At 41.2% G+C, this 15,725-nt stretch overlaps 1 protein-coding gene across 1 annotated transcript in view; it reads left to right on the top strand.

Moving 5' to 3' along the window:
- The window catches only part of spag17 (sperm associated antigen 17), a 47,008-nt gene that overhangs the window by 3,504 nt on the left and 27,779 nt on the right, over window positions 1–15,725 (top strand). The window contains exons 7-20 of the mRNA XM_036579782.1: window positions 775–941; window positions 1,153–1,305; window positions 2,519–2,579; window positions 3,289–3,407; window positions 5,323–5,457; window positions 6,775–6,888; window positions 8,718–8,862; window positions 9,101–9,271; window positions 11,470–11,507; window positions 11,636–11,737; window positions 12,638–12,792; window positions 13,218–13,345; window positions 13,607–13,671; window positions 15,650–15,725. The exon at window positions 15,650–15,725 is cut by the window's right edge and continues 152 nt beyond it. Coding sequence (XP_036435675.1) covers window positions 775–941; window positions 1,153–1,305; window positions 2,519–2,579; window positions 3,289–3,407; window positions 5,323–5,457; window positions 6,775–6,888; window positions 8,718–8,862; window positions 9,101–9,271; window positions 11,470–11,507; window positions 11,636–11,737; window positions 12,638–12,792; window positions 13,218–13,345; window positions 13,607–13,671; window positions 15,650–15,725 — 1,629 coding nt within the window. The remainder of the gene's footprint in view (window positions 1–774; window positions 942–1,152; window positions 1,306–2,518; window positions 2,580–3,288; window positions 3,408–5,322; window positions 5,458–6,774; window positions 6,889–8,717; window positions 8,863–9,100; window positions 9,272–11,469; window positions 11,508–11,635; window positions 11,738–12,637; window positions 12,793–13,217; window positions 13,346–13,606; window positions 13,672–15,649) is intronic.

Below are 15,725 nucleotides of genomic sequence, written 5' to 3'. Positions count from 1 at the left end.
ATGAATTATTCAGTATCTACTATGAATTATTCAATATCTACTCTGAATTATTCAGCATCTACTATGAATTATTCAGTATCTACTATGAATTATTTAATATCTACTCTGAATTATTCAGCATCTACTATGAATTATTCAATATCTACTATGAATTATTCAGTATCTACTATGAATTATTCAGTATCTGCTATGAATTATTCAATATCTACTATGAATTATTCAGCATCTACTATGAATTATTCAGTATCTACTATGAATTATTCAGCATCTACTATGAATTATTCAGTATCTCCCATTAATTATTCAGCATCTACTATGAATTATTCAGAATCTACTATGAATTATTCAGCATCTACTATGAATTATTCAGTATCTATTATGAATTATTCAGTATCTACTATGAATTATTCAGAATCTACTATGAATTATTCAGCATCTACTATGAATTATTCAGTATCTAGTATGAATTATTCAGTATCTCCTATGAATTATTCGGTATCTACTATGAATTATTCAGTATCTACTATGAATTATTCAGTATCTATTATGAATTATTCAGCATCTACTATGAATTATTCAGTATCTAATATGAATTATTCAGCATCTACTATGAATTATTCAGTATCTAGTATGAATTATTCAGTATCTACTATCAATTATTCAGTATCTCCTATGAATTATTCAGTATCTCCTATGAATTATTCAGTATCCACTACAAAACTGATGTGTAAATTGTGTGTAGTTATGTTGTGTAATCATCCTTTGCGTTATCAGAAAGCGCTACACTGCGGTCGGGTCAGGAGCTGGATGTGTTCTGGTCTCAGCTGGACAGAGAGCTGAACAACGGTGTTGTCGGGTCCAAACTGCAGGACGTAGTAAAACTGGACTACAGTGTGGAGCAGAGCCGACTGCCCAGTGATTCAGACAGCACTCAGGAAACGGTACACAGATACTGATGTGTGTCGCTGGCAGATAAGCTGTTTCTCCCAGGGTTCCTGAAATGTGCTTTCTTAGTTTTAGCGCTGGAGCTACGAGGCTAATATAGCCAACAAGTGATGGAAGCTCATACTGCACATGTCTGAACTTAATGTGTAGTTGTTCAGTAAATTCAAATCAGCTGCTGTGCCATTTGTCTCTTGTCTATGTGTATAGCTGGCACTGGGCGTGGCTGTGTTTGAGGGCGTGGCCTGTTTGCTGTATGACAGTTTGGATTGGAGGAAGCAGCACCAGCACTACCTGAGCAGCCTGAAGCTCGTCCACGTCCCGCAGGCCTGCAGAACCGAGCGACCTGAAGCGCCCGGCGAGGTTCGTCCAGTTTATGTTCTGATATTGTGGCCGATACTGATTTTAAAGGAAACTATTATGGTTTTCCCTTTTTTTCTCTTTCCTTCATTGTGTTGTAGCTTTTTGTGCATGTAAAGGTTCTACAGAGTCCCAAAGCTCAGCGTTCCCTCTAGAGGGAGACACTCTCTCCCACAGAACCCACTTTTCTCAGCTGCTGAAACGCCTCGTTGGAATTCCAGCCCTTTTCCTTTGTTACAGGATGACATCATCTCGTAACACAGTCCTTACTGCCCGCCTCCCGGCGAGCTCGGCCCCCTCACACAGAGAGCTACAGAGTAAAAGCCTCCCACTCTGAAACGTCCGGCTCCGGTCCAGCTTGTTCTACCTGACTTTCAGGATCAACTCTGGATGTGGCAGAACCGACGCCGCTGTAAGAGCAGACACAGCGGTGTACCAGAACTTGTAGCAGGATGCCGCTCTGGCGGTCGACCACTCAGAACAGAGTGGATGAGCTGACCAATCACAGCACACTGGGCTCATCTCTAACAGAGCGTTTCAGACAGAGGGTGAATAGAGATGAACAGTATGAGGAAAATAATGTGTTTCTGAAACACTGAAGTGCATAAATCTACTGTAGTAGCCCAAAAATAAAATTATGAATATTGAACATGAGCACATAGGTTTCCTTTAACGCCATAAACTCCTGATTACTGATAATATCTGCTGGTATAATTGTATATTTATACTACAAATAAAACAGCATTTTAATGTTATGTTCTACTAGCTTTAGCTTTAGTGTGGTTTACTGTCTGATATGATTGTTGGTTCTCAGTGGTCACACTTTTTAAACTCAAATAAAACAAATAAAAAAAACAGAAACTCTCAGTCTTAAAGAAATCAATACTGTCTCACTGGAGGCGGAGCCACCCACAATTATTTGCAGTTAACGATCTTTTATTTTTTTTATTTATCAGTTCTCCTCATTTCGAAGTGTTTTCAGTGTTATATGATGTTATAATGATGCTAAATGGGAGGTTTAGATACATTTTACATGCGTGTGTAATTTTAACCATGACTTTCAGATTCTCTCAAAACTCTTGAGGAACCATGTTTTTAAGAGTGTAGTTTTGAGATTATATTATATTATATTATATTATATTATATTATATTATATTATGCATTTTAAGGCCTCAGATTGAAGCTGAATTGTAATTGTATATTGTGTTTTCTTCAGGCTGCACAAACTCCAGCCCCACAGTCAGTACAGAAGAAGCCGACATCAGAGGAGAGAGCTGGTAGGAGAACTTCTGTCACATCTAATCTGGTTCTGCTTCACTGTTTACACCCTTTTCTCCGTCTGTATCTCATGTACACTCTCAGGTACTAAACTGTCACTGGGTCAGGGCCCCTCTTTTCACTGGGGTGGAATCCTCACTTTTCACCTGGAAAAACTTATATAACGTTCACAATCAGACCTTAAAACCACTGTTGGAGCTTTGAGGGAACATTTACACTGTTTGTACCTTGATGAAGGAAAAACGGACCTGAACAGAACCTTTATTTCTAACAGTGTGGTAGCAAAAATACCTGGCTAGCATTTCTATGGAACACATTACAATCGGTTTATAATAAATCTACAAATGTATTTCAAGATAACAGCTAAAATATCCAGACGAGGCACAGAAGAGTGATTTATTACTGTTAATTACTGTGATACTGTATGACTCACTGTTATCTATAAACATAGACTAAAGTACATTAGCATAGCTAGAAACAGTAGCAGCCACCTGGAACACTGACATTTGATTAGCCTGTGTGGACTAGTTTTAGAACTATGACCCTTTATGACTATGACTACATTTATAGAATGAGGGTGGGGCAAACTACCGCACTAATATTAGATTAAGGTAAACTAAGAGTAGAATAATGACTGTGCTGACTCTGTCCTGAGATTAGAGGTAGCGTGGCGAGGATCTTTAAACAGACGCTCTGTGTTCTCTGTAGATGTGGAGCCTGTAGGCCTCAGTGTGGAGGTGGATATGAGGCTGTACTCTGACCTGCTGGACCAGATACCGGCCGAGGTCGTCTCCGTTCCGCTCGTACTGCACTGCATGCTGGAACAGGTGAGCAAAACAACAAAACCGCAAAACCGCAGTGTGTCCAGTAGGAGGCGCACAGGGACCTCATGGGGAATAAAATGGTATTTTCTATAAATAATCTGCACCATCTGAACGTAAGGCTGATCGTCAGTTGGGTGTAAAGTCCATCCTAAACCTCACGCTGAGAGTAGTTAGTTTAAAACTAGCGACAGACAGAATTTCGGTTGCGCCGCAGACACTCACGGTACTGAGCGTAAAGTGATCGCACAGAGTGACGTTATCAGCGTCTGCATTGATGGAGAATGTGCACGAATGTGCTGTACATGGATCTATATAGAACCTTTTGAAAAATGGTTCTATATAGCACCCAAAAGGGTTCTTCTATTGTTATAAGCTTGAAAAGAACCCTTGTGAGCTATATATATATAAACATTTTCAAAATGTTCTACATAGAACCATCTACATCACATTCTCCATCAATCTGGAGAACTCTTTCATGATGCAATGGGTTCTTTGAGTGTCCAGAACCATTTTCTTTACTAAAGGACCCTGAAGCACCATCTATTTTATGAGGTGTAGGGCTATTGTAGAGATATGGTAAAAATCTAGTATCGCAAGATACACAATACGTCACGATATTTACTTTTTCAGTCGTCTGATCAGCGGCAACAGAGAAAAAGAGCCAGTAGAGCTACATTTTAAAAAAATACAGTCAAAACTGAACACAGTGATGTTTATTCAGTATTTGTCACTAAATCCAGCTAAACGGACTAATTTTATTTTATTTAACTCTTTATAATGAATCATGCAGGTGGTCAGTGTTTATAAGCACTGATGATAAACACCATATGATCAGAAAAGCAGATTGAATTGAGATATAAATAATCTTGATAATGATATATTTAAGCAGTAGAACACAGAGGGAGTGTGTTATCGAGAAATACCATCACGGCTGTGATTTGGTCACCGTACATCATCCCAGCTGTGATGTTATTGGCGATAACACACTCCTCGAGTGTTCTACTGCTTTAATACAACCGTTAAATAAATACAGTAATAAATTAATAAACTGGGCCGTGAACGCAGCGTTTAATATGTTTTAATGTTCGCAGTTCCTTCACCAAATTATAGTTCCTTAATGAGCAGTTTGTTGCTACGTCAGAGTAACGAGCTCCGCCCACTCGCTGCACAGCCGGCAGTTCGTTCTCCAGCTCCTTACACTAAATTCCCAAACTGTCATCACCACTGAGCAGCTTTTCAGTCGGCAGCTGTGACAGAAGAACAGCTGAACAACCTGGAATCAGCCAGAAATGAACCCAACACCATTCGCCAAACTAAATGGGCTGTAAGATGCTTTACAGACTGGCTGGAACAAAACAACATTAATACTGATCTGGCAGAAACTGACAAAACTGAGCTGAACCTGATATTGCGGCAGTTTTATGGCTCAGTCTGATTTGGTCAGACTCTGAAGATCAGACTACACGTTTGGCGAATGGTGTTGGGTTCATTTCTGGCTGATTCCAGGTTGTTCAGCTGTTCTTCTGTCTCAGCTGCCGACTGAAAAGCTGCTCAGTGGTGACAATTTGGGAATTTAGTGTCGTCTCATCTTCAGAGTGACCAAATCGGCTGTCGGTCAAATGTGATCTTAAAAGTGTCCGTTTTCTGTTTGTGGCAAAGTAAGAAGTGAAAATGTTCAAATGGCTTGAGCGTCTCCTACAGCTGTCAAAGTCGTTACTTAGCAACGCATCTCAGCGGAGTGATACAGTGTTTGTGAAAAACCGTGATGTTATGGTGAAATAACAGCACAGTTAGAACGCTGCTCAACCAATCAGCTCGCGTTGCTGGAACTCACTGCTGTAGTAACGTCATATTGCCCAGCCCTAGTTTGTGGATGGGTATCAGTGTAATTAACTAGTGTATTTGTGTGTATGTGCAGGTCGTGGCCTCAGAACAGGAAACTCCTGCTGGACTAACTGACTCAGAGCAGCGTGTGGACTCGACTGACCACGAGCTGACCGCCTACCTGCTGTCGTCTGTACTGACGCTGCCATGGCCAGAGCAGGAGAGAAGGGTACGGCCCTTAGTAACCAATACTAACCTGGATAACAGGGAACGGAAGCCAGTAGGAGCTCTTCAAGGGTTCTTTAGTAAAGTGAATGGTTCTATATAGGACTATGAGTTATATATAGAACAATTTGCGTGCTTTAAATGGTTCTCTGCATGGTGAAATGGTTCTTCAGATTGATGGAGAATGTGCTGTATATGGTTCTATGTAGCACCATAATGATTCTGCTATTGTTACGATGTTAAGCTTGTAACAGTAGAAGAAGACTTTTTGGTACTACATAGAACCAATTTCAAAAAGGTTCTATATAGAACCATATACAACACATTCTCCATCAATCTGAAGAACCATTTCACCATGCAAAGAACCATTTAAGCATGCGAATGGTTCTACACACTCAAAAGTATGGTTCTTCAAGGGTTTTTAGTAAATAAGAGGTTCTCTACAGAACCATGAACACTCACAGAACCCTTCGCATAAGAGTGTGTTTTAACTGGTCCTATGTAGACCTCATAACAGTAGAAGAACGCTTTTTGGTTCTATATAGAACCCTTTTCAAAAAGATTCTATATAGAACCATCTACATCACATTCTCCAGCAATCTAAAGAACCCTTTGAGGGTGCAAAGAACCCTTTAATCATGCGAAGGGTTCTTTAAGTGTTCATGGTTCTATATAGAACCATTTTCTTTACTAAAGAACCTTTAAAGAACCATGTTTTTTAATACAGTATGCAGAACCCATGGTTCTAAGTGGAACCATTCCCTTTACTAAAGAACCCTTGAAGAACCGCCTTTTTTAAGAGTGTGTTGAATGTGTTCATTGATTTCTTCATTAATATGTTATCTACTAGTAATAACCGTATCAGTGAATAAAACTATACTCATAAAAGTTTATGAATGGTTTAAACTGAGTTGATTAGTCATTATTAATTGGGTTATAATTACCGGAAAGTGATTAATAAGCAGTGACCAGTCGGTTGCCACATAGTGTTAAAACTCAGATCTTACTTTGTCTACTTATCAGTCAGCATTACACCAAACAGCTATGTCACTTATGCATATTCATCACATATCACAGCTCATTTTTACCCTCATTATTAATGTGCTATAACTGTTTCATTAATGATTTTTAATCTAATTAATAACTATTAATGAATTCATTTAAAACCATTCATAAATAGTCTTATTCTAGAGTGGTACCTGTCAGTGTATACACAGAAATATGTGTATATTTAAATGTGTATATGTCTACATATATTCAGAAACATGCGTTTATGTTTTGATTATTCAGTAGTAATAAGTATATTTATGTGCTTTTGCAGAAGCTGATGGAGGATCTTGGAGTTGTGGAAGCTGATCAGAAGAAGAAAGAGCAGACGGGTCCCTCACTGCTGCACCATCACGACGACAGAGCCAGGAGACTGAACCTCATCACTGTGAGAGTGAACTCTGATCAGTTCTATCATTTTACACCGATTTTTTATAGAATTATAATATATTATACAGATCCCAGTCATCACACACCTGTACAGACCCCACAGTCCTCACACACCTGTACAGACCCCACAGTCATCACACACCTGTACAGACCCCACAGTCCTCACACACCTGTACAGACCCCACAGTCATCACACACACCTGTACAGACCCCACAGTCATCACACACACCTGTACAGACCCCACAGTCATCACACACCTGTACAGACCCCACAGCCATCACACACCTGTACAGACCCCACAGCCATCACACACCTGTACAGACCCCACAGCCATCACACACCTGTACAGACCCCACAGTCATCACACACCTGTACAGACCCCACAGTCATCACACACCTGTACAGACCCCACAGCCATCACACACCTGTACAGACCCCACAGTCATCACACACCTGTACAGACCCCACAGTCATCACACACACCTGTACAGACCCCACAGTCATCACACACACCTGTACAGACCCCACAGTCATCATACACCTGTACAGACCCCACAGTCATCACACACCTGTACAGACCCCACAGTCATCATACACCTGTACAGACCCCACAGTCATCACACACCTATACAGACCCAATCATCACACACCTGTACAGACCCCACAGCCATCACACACCTGTACAGACCCCACAGTCATCATACACCTATACAGACCCAATCATCACACACCTGTACAGACCCCACAGTCATCACACACCTGTACAGACCCCATAGCCATCACACACCTGTACAGACCCCACAGCCATCACACACCTGTACAGACCCCACAGTCATCACACACCTGTACAGACCCCACAGTCATCACACACCTGTACAGACCCCACAGTCATCACACACACCTATACAGACCCCACAGTCATCACACACACACACCTGTACAGACCCCACAGTCATCACACACCTGTACAGACCCCACAGTCATCACACACACCTGTTCAGACCCCACAGTCATCACACACCTGTACAGACCCCACAGTCATCACACACCTGTACAGACCCCACAGTCATCACACACCTGTACAGATCCCACAGTCATCACACACCTGTACAGACCCCACAGTCATCACACACCTGTACAGACCCAATCATCACACACCTGTACAGACCCCACAGCCATCACACACCTGTACAGACCCCACAGTCATCATACACCTATACAGACCCAATCATCACACACCTGTACAGACCCCACAGTCATCATACACCTATACAGACCCAATCATCACACACCTGTACAGACCCCACAGCCATCACACACCTGTACAGACCCCACAGTCATCACACACCTGTACAGACCCCATAGTCATCACACACCTGTACAGATCCCACAGTCATCACACACCTGTACAGATCCCACAGTCATCACACACCTGTACAGACCCCACAATCATCACACACCTGTACAGACCCCACAGTCATCACACACACCTATACAGACCCCACAGTCATCACACACACCTGTTCAGACCCCACAGTCATCACACACCTGTACAGACCCCACAGTCATCACACACCTGTACAGACCCCACAGTCATCACACACACCTGTACAGACCCCACAGTCATCACACACCTGTACAGACCCCACAGTCATCACACACCTGTTCAGACCCCACAGTCATCACACACACCTGTACAGACCCCACAGTCCTCACACACCTGTACAGATCCCACAGTCATCACACACCTGTACAGATCCCACAGTCATCACACACCTGTAACTCATATGTTGTTGTTTGTCTGAGCTGCTGTTGTCTTCCTGCAGGAGTCGGATGGTTTGGATGTTGTTGGTATTGAGGCAGTGATGATGGAGAAGAGCGCTCTGTGGAACCGGCTGATGTCTGAACATCTCATCAGCTCCAGCCTCAGCCTGACCAGGAGACAGGAGCTCCTCCACCACTGCTCTGACGGTACCACACACTTAGACACACATGCATAAGCACTCACGTTTGAATTACATTTTGGGGGGGTATTTCAGGCTAAACTGTACATACGTGTTTGTGTATGTGTGTGTGTGTGTGTGTGTGTGTGTGTGTGTGTGTCTGTGTGTGTGTGTGTGTGTGTGTGTGTGTGTGTGTGTATGTGTGTGTGTGTGTGTGTGTGTGTGTGTGTGTGTGTATGTGTGTATGTGTGTGTGTGTCTGTGCAGATTCTCTGTCCGTGTCTGAGGTTCAGAGGTTACTGCAGCTGTCCGTGTTTGAGAGCATGCCCCTGACCACCGTAGATCAGAGCGGTCACCTCATACCACACTCTGACCCTTTGACCCCTTCACCCTGGGACGACCCCGTGACCTTCGCCCAGCAGCTCTACAGAACACAGGGTGAGTCGTTAGAGCTGCTTTGTTCAGGAGTTTAACGGAATCGGTTTGAAGGCTGAGTCTGAACGCAAACTCACACAGAACCGCTCCACCGTCTGAACACAGCCTGATAGGCGGAATCTCACTGCCTATACACACTTCAGAAACAGACGGTTCTTCAATGGCCTTGAGTTCTACCCTTACAAAATAAGGATACTTAACTTTCATTTTATTAAGTAAACTTAAGTAAAGTTTAAGTATATTTCCCAAATATACTTTATGTAGAGTCCATACTAACATGTACTAGTAGTTTACTTGTACATGTACAGTTTGGTCCTTCTTGGGACTAAATTGGCCCATTTTTTTGTTCATAAACTTATAAACTATACTTTGAAGTATATCACAAGTAAAATTATATATGTCCGTTGGCCTTTGGGAGGAAACCCACACAGACATGGGGAGAACATCCACACAGAAAGGACCCAGGCCACCCTGCTGTGAGGCAACAGTGCTACCCACCGTGCCACCCTTTTACTTCATGCGCTGTTACTTTATACTTTTCTTAAGTACATCTCCATCAAATGATTAAGTACAAGTACAGGCTGAATATCCTTAAACCTTTCAGGGTACCTGTAAGTATAGGCCAAGTACAATTTAGTTTAGTATATCTCTGATAAGGACATAAACATATGAAAAGCATACTCACTTATTTTTACTTTAAAAGTACACTTGAATAAACTTCTTTTTTGTAAGGGTATGTAGAACCATTTCTCGCTTAAATGGTTCTCTGCAGGGTAAAATGGATCTTCAGATTATATATGGTTCTATGCAGAACTGTTTCAAAAATGGTTCTGTGTAGCCTCTAAAAGGGTTCTGCTACTGTTACAGACTTCACGTCGTCACAGTAGAAGAACCCTTTTTTAGTGCTATACAGAGCCATTTTCAAACGCGTTTCTTCGTCTCTCAGCTGTTTCATTTCAGTGTTTGTTTTTTGTATATTACCTAATCTTTTGCGTAGCGTGATGACATCACATCCTGTTTAACAGCACTAACGTGGCTAATGTGAGCGCGTGCGTCCCAGTAGAACATCATTTAAGATCTGTAAGTGTGAATCATAAACACAGTGATGAACACTAGTGATGGGACGTTTAGTACCGAGGGTTCTGAGCTCGTTTCACTTTTGTAAAGTGCTGTTACGAAGCTTGTATCGAATGAAGCTCGAATGTATCAATGAAGCTCGTCTCACCATCGTTACTGCAGATACAGCCCTGCAGGAGGATAAACACCAACAACACAGACCAGAATGACCACAAACACATGAACAGATATGTGGACACTTTAAATTCAGTCTCCAGAAAACACTACGAGGAGATCAGCTGATTGGTGGATCCGTATAACCTGCACATCTCCAGAGTTCAGAACATTCCAGTGTGAGAGATTTTATAAAAACTAATAAAAGTGGACCAAAACTGTGAAAAGATTAAAGAATAAACACAGTTAAGCTGGATCTGCCATCTTATTCAGCGACTTATTCAAATTTTCCGTTCCACCTTAAATGGTGCTGCAGTCAGTTTTAGGTGTCTTAATTGTTGAATGAATTTTGAAAAAGAAGCTTGCAAATGAGAATCAGATATAGAAAAATGTGTCTTACGCTGCAAAGCATGGTCCTTAAAGGGTTCTTTAAAAAAGAAAATGGTTCTGTATAGAACCATAAACACTCAAAGTAGCCTTTGCATGAGTAAAAGGTTCTTTGCATCATGAAATCGTTCTTCAGATTGATGGAGAATGTGCTGTAGATGATTCTGTATAGAGCCTTTTTGAAAATGGTTCTGTATGTAGAACCCTTTTATTCATGCAAAAGTTTCTTTGATTGTTTGATTGTTTCTATGTAGGACCATTTTCTTTACTAAAGAACCCTTGAAGAACCATCTTTTTAAGTGTGTACTACGCTAAAGAGTGCACTTCTACCGGAGCTTCGCTGTTTGTACACATTATTTAGTGAGCTAGTTTGCGGTTTGGGACACAGCAGACGTGATGCTTTGGATTCCAGCTTTCTTTAGTTATCACTTCATCAACATATCAACTAAAACCAAGGCAATCATTCAAATACGTAGAGTTGCAAACCAGCATGTTGGCAGAGTGACGTCATCAGAATGAAAACAACCACAGAAAACATTCAGTAAACCTTTCTGTGTTACAAGTAACTCATTTCTGTGTTGAAGGTTCCAGAAGAAGCAGAGCGGAGCTGGAGGACAGCGCGGTATGTCGAAAGTCCTGTTTTATGTCAATTTGATGCAGTTCATCTTTTTAGTTATTTGGGGGGGGGTGGGGGTGGGGGGGGTGGGGGGGGGTGTTCTCCTCCTCTTTAACGAGCGGGTTCTTTTATAGGAGGAAGATGAAGTGACCGTAGCAGATCTCCAGAAGACGCTGACTCGGCGGCTGAGACACTGGAACTTCGCGGAACATCACAGTTCAGACGTTTTCCCTCAGGTTCCTCCACCAGCACTGAGCTCATCACACCATAACATAATGAACACACAGTCATACGCATAACATCCTCCGTTCTTTCATACGGCATTTCAGACACTATTTAAACTAAAAAAAATAAAATATGTAGCATAAAATGTGCCTTGACTTTTGCACAGGCCCTTTATAGAAAATTAATTTAGGAAATACTACTAATAAATAAAAATAAACTAATAAAGAACAAATTCAAAAGTTTTTTTAGGAATTAGGGATTTTTTTTATGTGAGCTTCTTAGATTAGATTAGATTTAACTTTATTGTCATTGTGCAGAGTTACAGGTACAGAGCCAATGAAATGCAGTTAGCATCTAACCAGAAGTGCAAAATACAGTATTATTTACATATAGAGTGCAGACGAATGGTATAATGGTTAAAAAATATAGATATGCAGACATAAATATAATATACATATATACAGATGGGTGGAGAGCGTACAATGAGGTAGTGTGTTCTATGAGGTAGCATGTAAAAATATGCAGAGTAAGGGGTTCTACAACCCCTTCTAACCCCACCCACTCCATACCTGCACTCTCAGGAATTAAGGTAGTAAACTGTCATCTCAGTCCCTTCAGTCAGGGAACATAACTGAACCATAATCCACTGAATGATATGTTCTAAGCTGTACTGACTCCACACACCCCGTCTCGTCTCCAGGCTTTTATTTTACTGTTCTGTTTAAAACATTCGGTTATGAAAAGGTACAAATACGAACTTTTCACCTGGAAAAACGTATTTAAGGTTCACAATCAGACCTTAAACCCACTGTTGGAGCTTTGAGGATAAAAGGAAAGTCCTCCTGTTCCTCTGTGAGTGTAGGTTGTGAATTTGTGGTTGTGGATTTTGGACGTTGTTTTTGTTTATTCAGGTCCTCCAGGTGGCGTCAGAGTCTTACAGATGTGTGGACACTTTCTCCAGCAGCCACGACAGCACCGTATCCATCATCTGCCACAACCCCATGAGCCCTCAGAGGAGCAGCAGGGAATGCTGGGAGGTGGCTCTTCACACTGACGTTGGATTCAGGTTATTCTGGGATTAGTTTTGTTATGCAGTCAGGTTACCGTTATTGTGTAGTTTAGGTTAAAGAATAAAGCTCTAAATCTGGTTAGCAGGTAATCATGAACTTCCACTCGGTCAGTTCCATAACAGTGAGAGAAGAAGCCTTCACACTTGGCATCAGAGCGTGTGTCTCTAACAGACCTTCCATTTACACTCACGCTTCATTTTACAATGAAGTACAGACTGGGAGACTGAGGTTGTAAGTGTGGGTGCTGCTCTTTCTCCAGTCACAAAATCCCGTAACCAGAGATGCTTGGAAATGGCAGGTTTGAACAGCTACACGTCTCGCTGTCCACTTATGATCAGGTCACTCGAGACAGATGTTAATCAGAAGTGTGAACAGGTCCTGATACGGTGGAGGATCTATACAGAAGTTGTGGTTTCCGCAGGAATTATCTGGAGCACGTGGCTGAGCGGATTACAGACTGGACCAGAGCGGAGGAGCAAAAACATCAGGAGCAGAAACAGCAAAGAGAAACGGAGATACAGACGCCCTCTCAGATCTGCAGGATCAAAGGCAAAAACTACACTAATCCATCACTCACACACCACACATTAACCTACTGCCAGCATTTAGAGATTTAAAGGGTTATGCTATAATGAAAGTGGCCCAAGGAGAGACACCTGAGGAACACCACAGTGAATGTATGACACACATTCACAAATTCTATAAACATATTGCATCAATTAGATCATGATCAGGATCAAAATCACTTTATTGTCACTACATTTGTTATAAAGCATTTTTGTTGGTTAAAAATTTCTGTTTCTCTTTCAGAGACTCCAGCAGATTCTCCAGTCCCAGAGCAGACGGAGCCGTATATAAGACACGACTCACTCAAAGTAAGCATGGAAATGCAACACTGTGCAAAAGCCTTAGATAACTAGGAAAATAGATTAAAGCTGTTTATCTCAGCCTTAAATGTGTTTTTTCTAAATAATATTAGAATAAATGCAAACATACAGTCAGGTCCATAAAAAACAGAAAAGAGCGAATTCCAGGCTTTCGCCTTTAATTTGTTTACGTCTAAATCGGGTGAACAGTGTATGAATCACAGCCGTTATCCTACATCACCCCCACTATTAGGTTAATTAGAAGTAATTGGACAATTGGCTGGTCAGTAGTTCCATCGCCAGATGTCTCATTCCCTAATTAAATTACCCAGAAGTAAACAGATAAAAGGACTAGAGTTGATTTCAGGCTGGCCTTTGCATTTGGAATCTGTTGCTCAATATGAAGTCAAAGGACCATCATTAGGCCTGGGTGATAGGGCGGGGTCTCATAGATGATGGGCAAGTAACCCGATGGCGATGTGTAAAAGGTGATAATCGCTGTTTTGGGAAAAGAACTGGTAGCGAATTAGAGAGAACTAATTTACCATTAAAAAGCTCGTAAATATGTTGGGAAACTGGGGTTCATCTTTAAAAGTTGCCCCAATTATTTTTTTTTTTTCAGTTTGAGAGACAGAGAGAGAGAGAGTTAGTTAGTCTCTGCTACAAAATGTAATGCTAGATGCTTCACTTTTCTATTTTCAATTTTACTTTACTGTTAAGTTCAGCTTGAGTGAATGGAAATAATATAAATGCTTCAATGCTTTAGAACTTCAGTGTGACTCACAGCAGTCAGACAGCTGAGCTAAATGACTGGGTTTTACCATAGAGCAGCTAAGTTGGCTCTAACCTGGAGAGAAAGTTCCTCTGATCCTTGTCTATGGCCAGGAAACAGGATCAGGTGAAAAGGTAATAAATAATATCAAATAATTTGTTTTATTCACTTTTGCTGTTAAAACATTAAATTACAATGGTGCTTTTAAAAGGCTAAAAAAATAAAACCCCACTGTGTCTGCAGTGTTTGATTTTCTGAGTAAGATGTGCAGCATTTCTGTACAGATTGTGTCCTGGTGGTTAGTTGAATAATGAAAACACTGCTGTAACGACGGAAAATGTCTTGTTTTATTAATAGGTAAAAAACGTTGATTTGGCTTTGGATCACCGTAAATCTACACCAGAAGAAGCTCATGAAAGCTTCATGAGTTTGCACTGATGTTTCTTATCACAACAAATGAAGTGTTTAAAAAGATGTTGGGTTACACAATGTTACATCAGTTTTATATGTGGTTTTATTCACGATTTGACTTAATGCTCAAAAATACATATACACTAAAAATAGATTTATTAGTTAATAAAATTATCATTTTCTATCATTCATTATCATAATTATCAATTATACCACCCTCCAGATATCGCCAGGCCAAAAACACACCAATCAGAGTGATAGCAAACACATAAGATGTGGCCAGACCAACTTTTTGGTACATTCTTAAAAGGCAGTGAGCTCTGAAATGTCAGAAGGTCCAGAACTGCATGCAACATGGGTTGTGCTTCGGACCCCCACAGGAGGACGAATATGACTTTTGCGAGTGTTCTTAAAGAAAAATCAAAGAGAGCTCAGTCTAGACTCGGTGAAGCAGCGTCTCTGAGGATGAGAGTGAATTATCTACTACTGTCATCACATCTTCATCAGTGCGATGTTGATTCTGAGATCATTTGAGGCCGAAACATCGAGCCGGACCTCCTTTTAGAGTCTCTGTGACGTTATTATGTAAAGACGTACGACGTGGAGTGAAAAACTCGACGCCTCTGACTTTTAAATGATGATTTCAGGCTTTGCAGGCGACTCACTGCAGCTCATCATATTTTTATTCTCCTCACTCGTAACGACACATCTTTCAGTTTTAACATGAAAATATTTCACAGTGCTGCTTTAAGGCTTCAGCTCTGCATTCTGATCTCGTGGTTTTTATCCTCTCCTTTCTTTAAGGCGTGGAAGCTGGAGCAGGACAGGCTGAGGGAGGAGGAACTGTCCAAAAAGATGAAGAAGGAGAAAGGAGGGAAAT

The sequence above is a fragment of the Colossoma macropomum genome, unplaced genomic scaffold, assembly GCF_904425465.1.
Source record: "Colossoma macropomum unplaced genomic scaffold, Colossoma_macropomum, whole genome shotgun sequence".
Taxonomy (NCBI): domain Eukaryota; kingdom Metazoa; phylum Chordata; class Actinopteri; order Characiformes; family Serrasalmidae; genus Colossoma; species Colossoma macropomum.
This window is presented reverse-complemented; position numbering and strand designations above follow the sequence as displayed.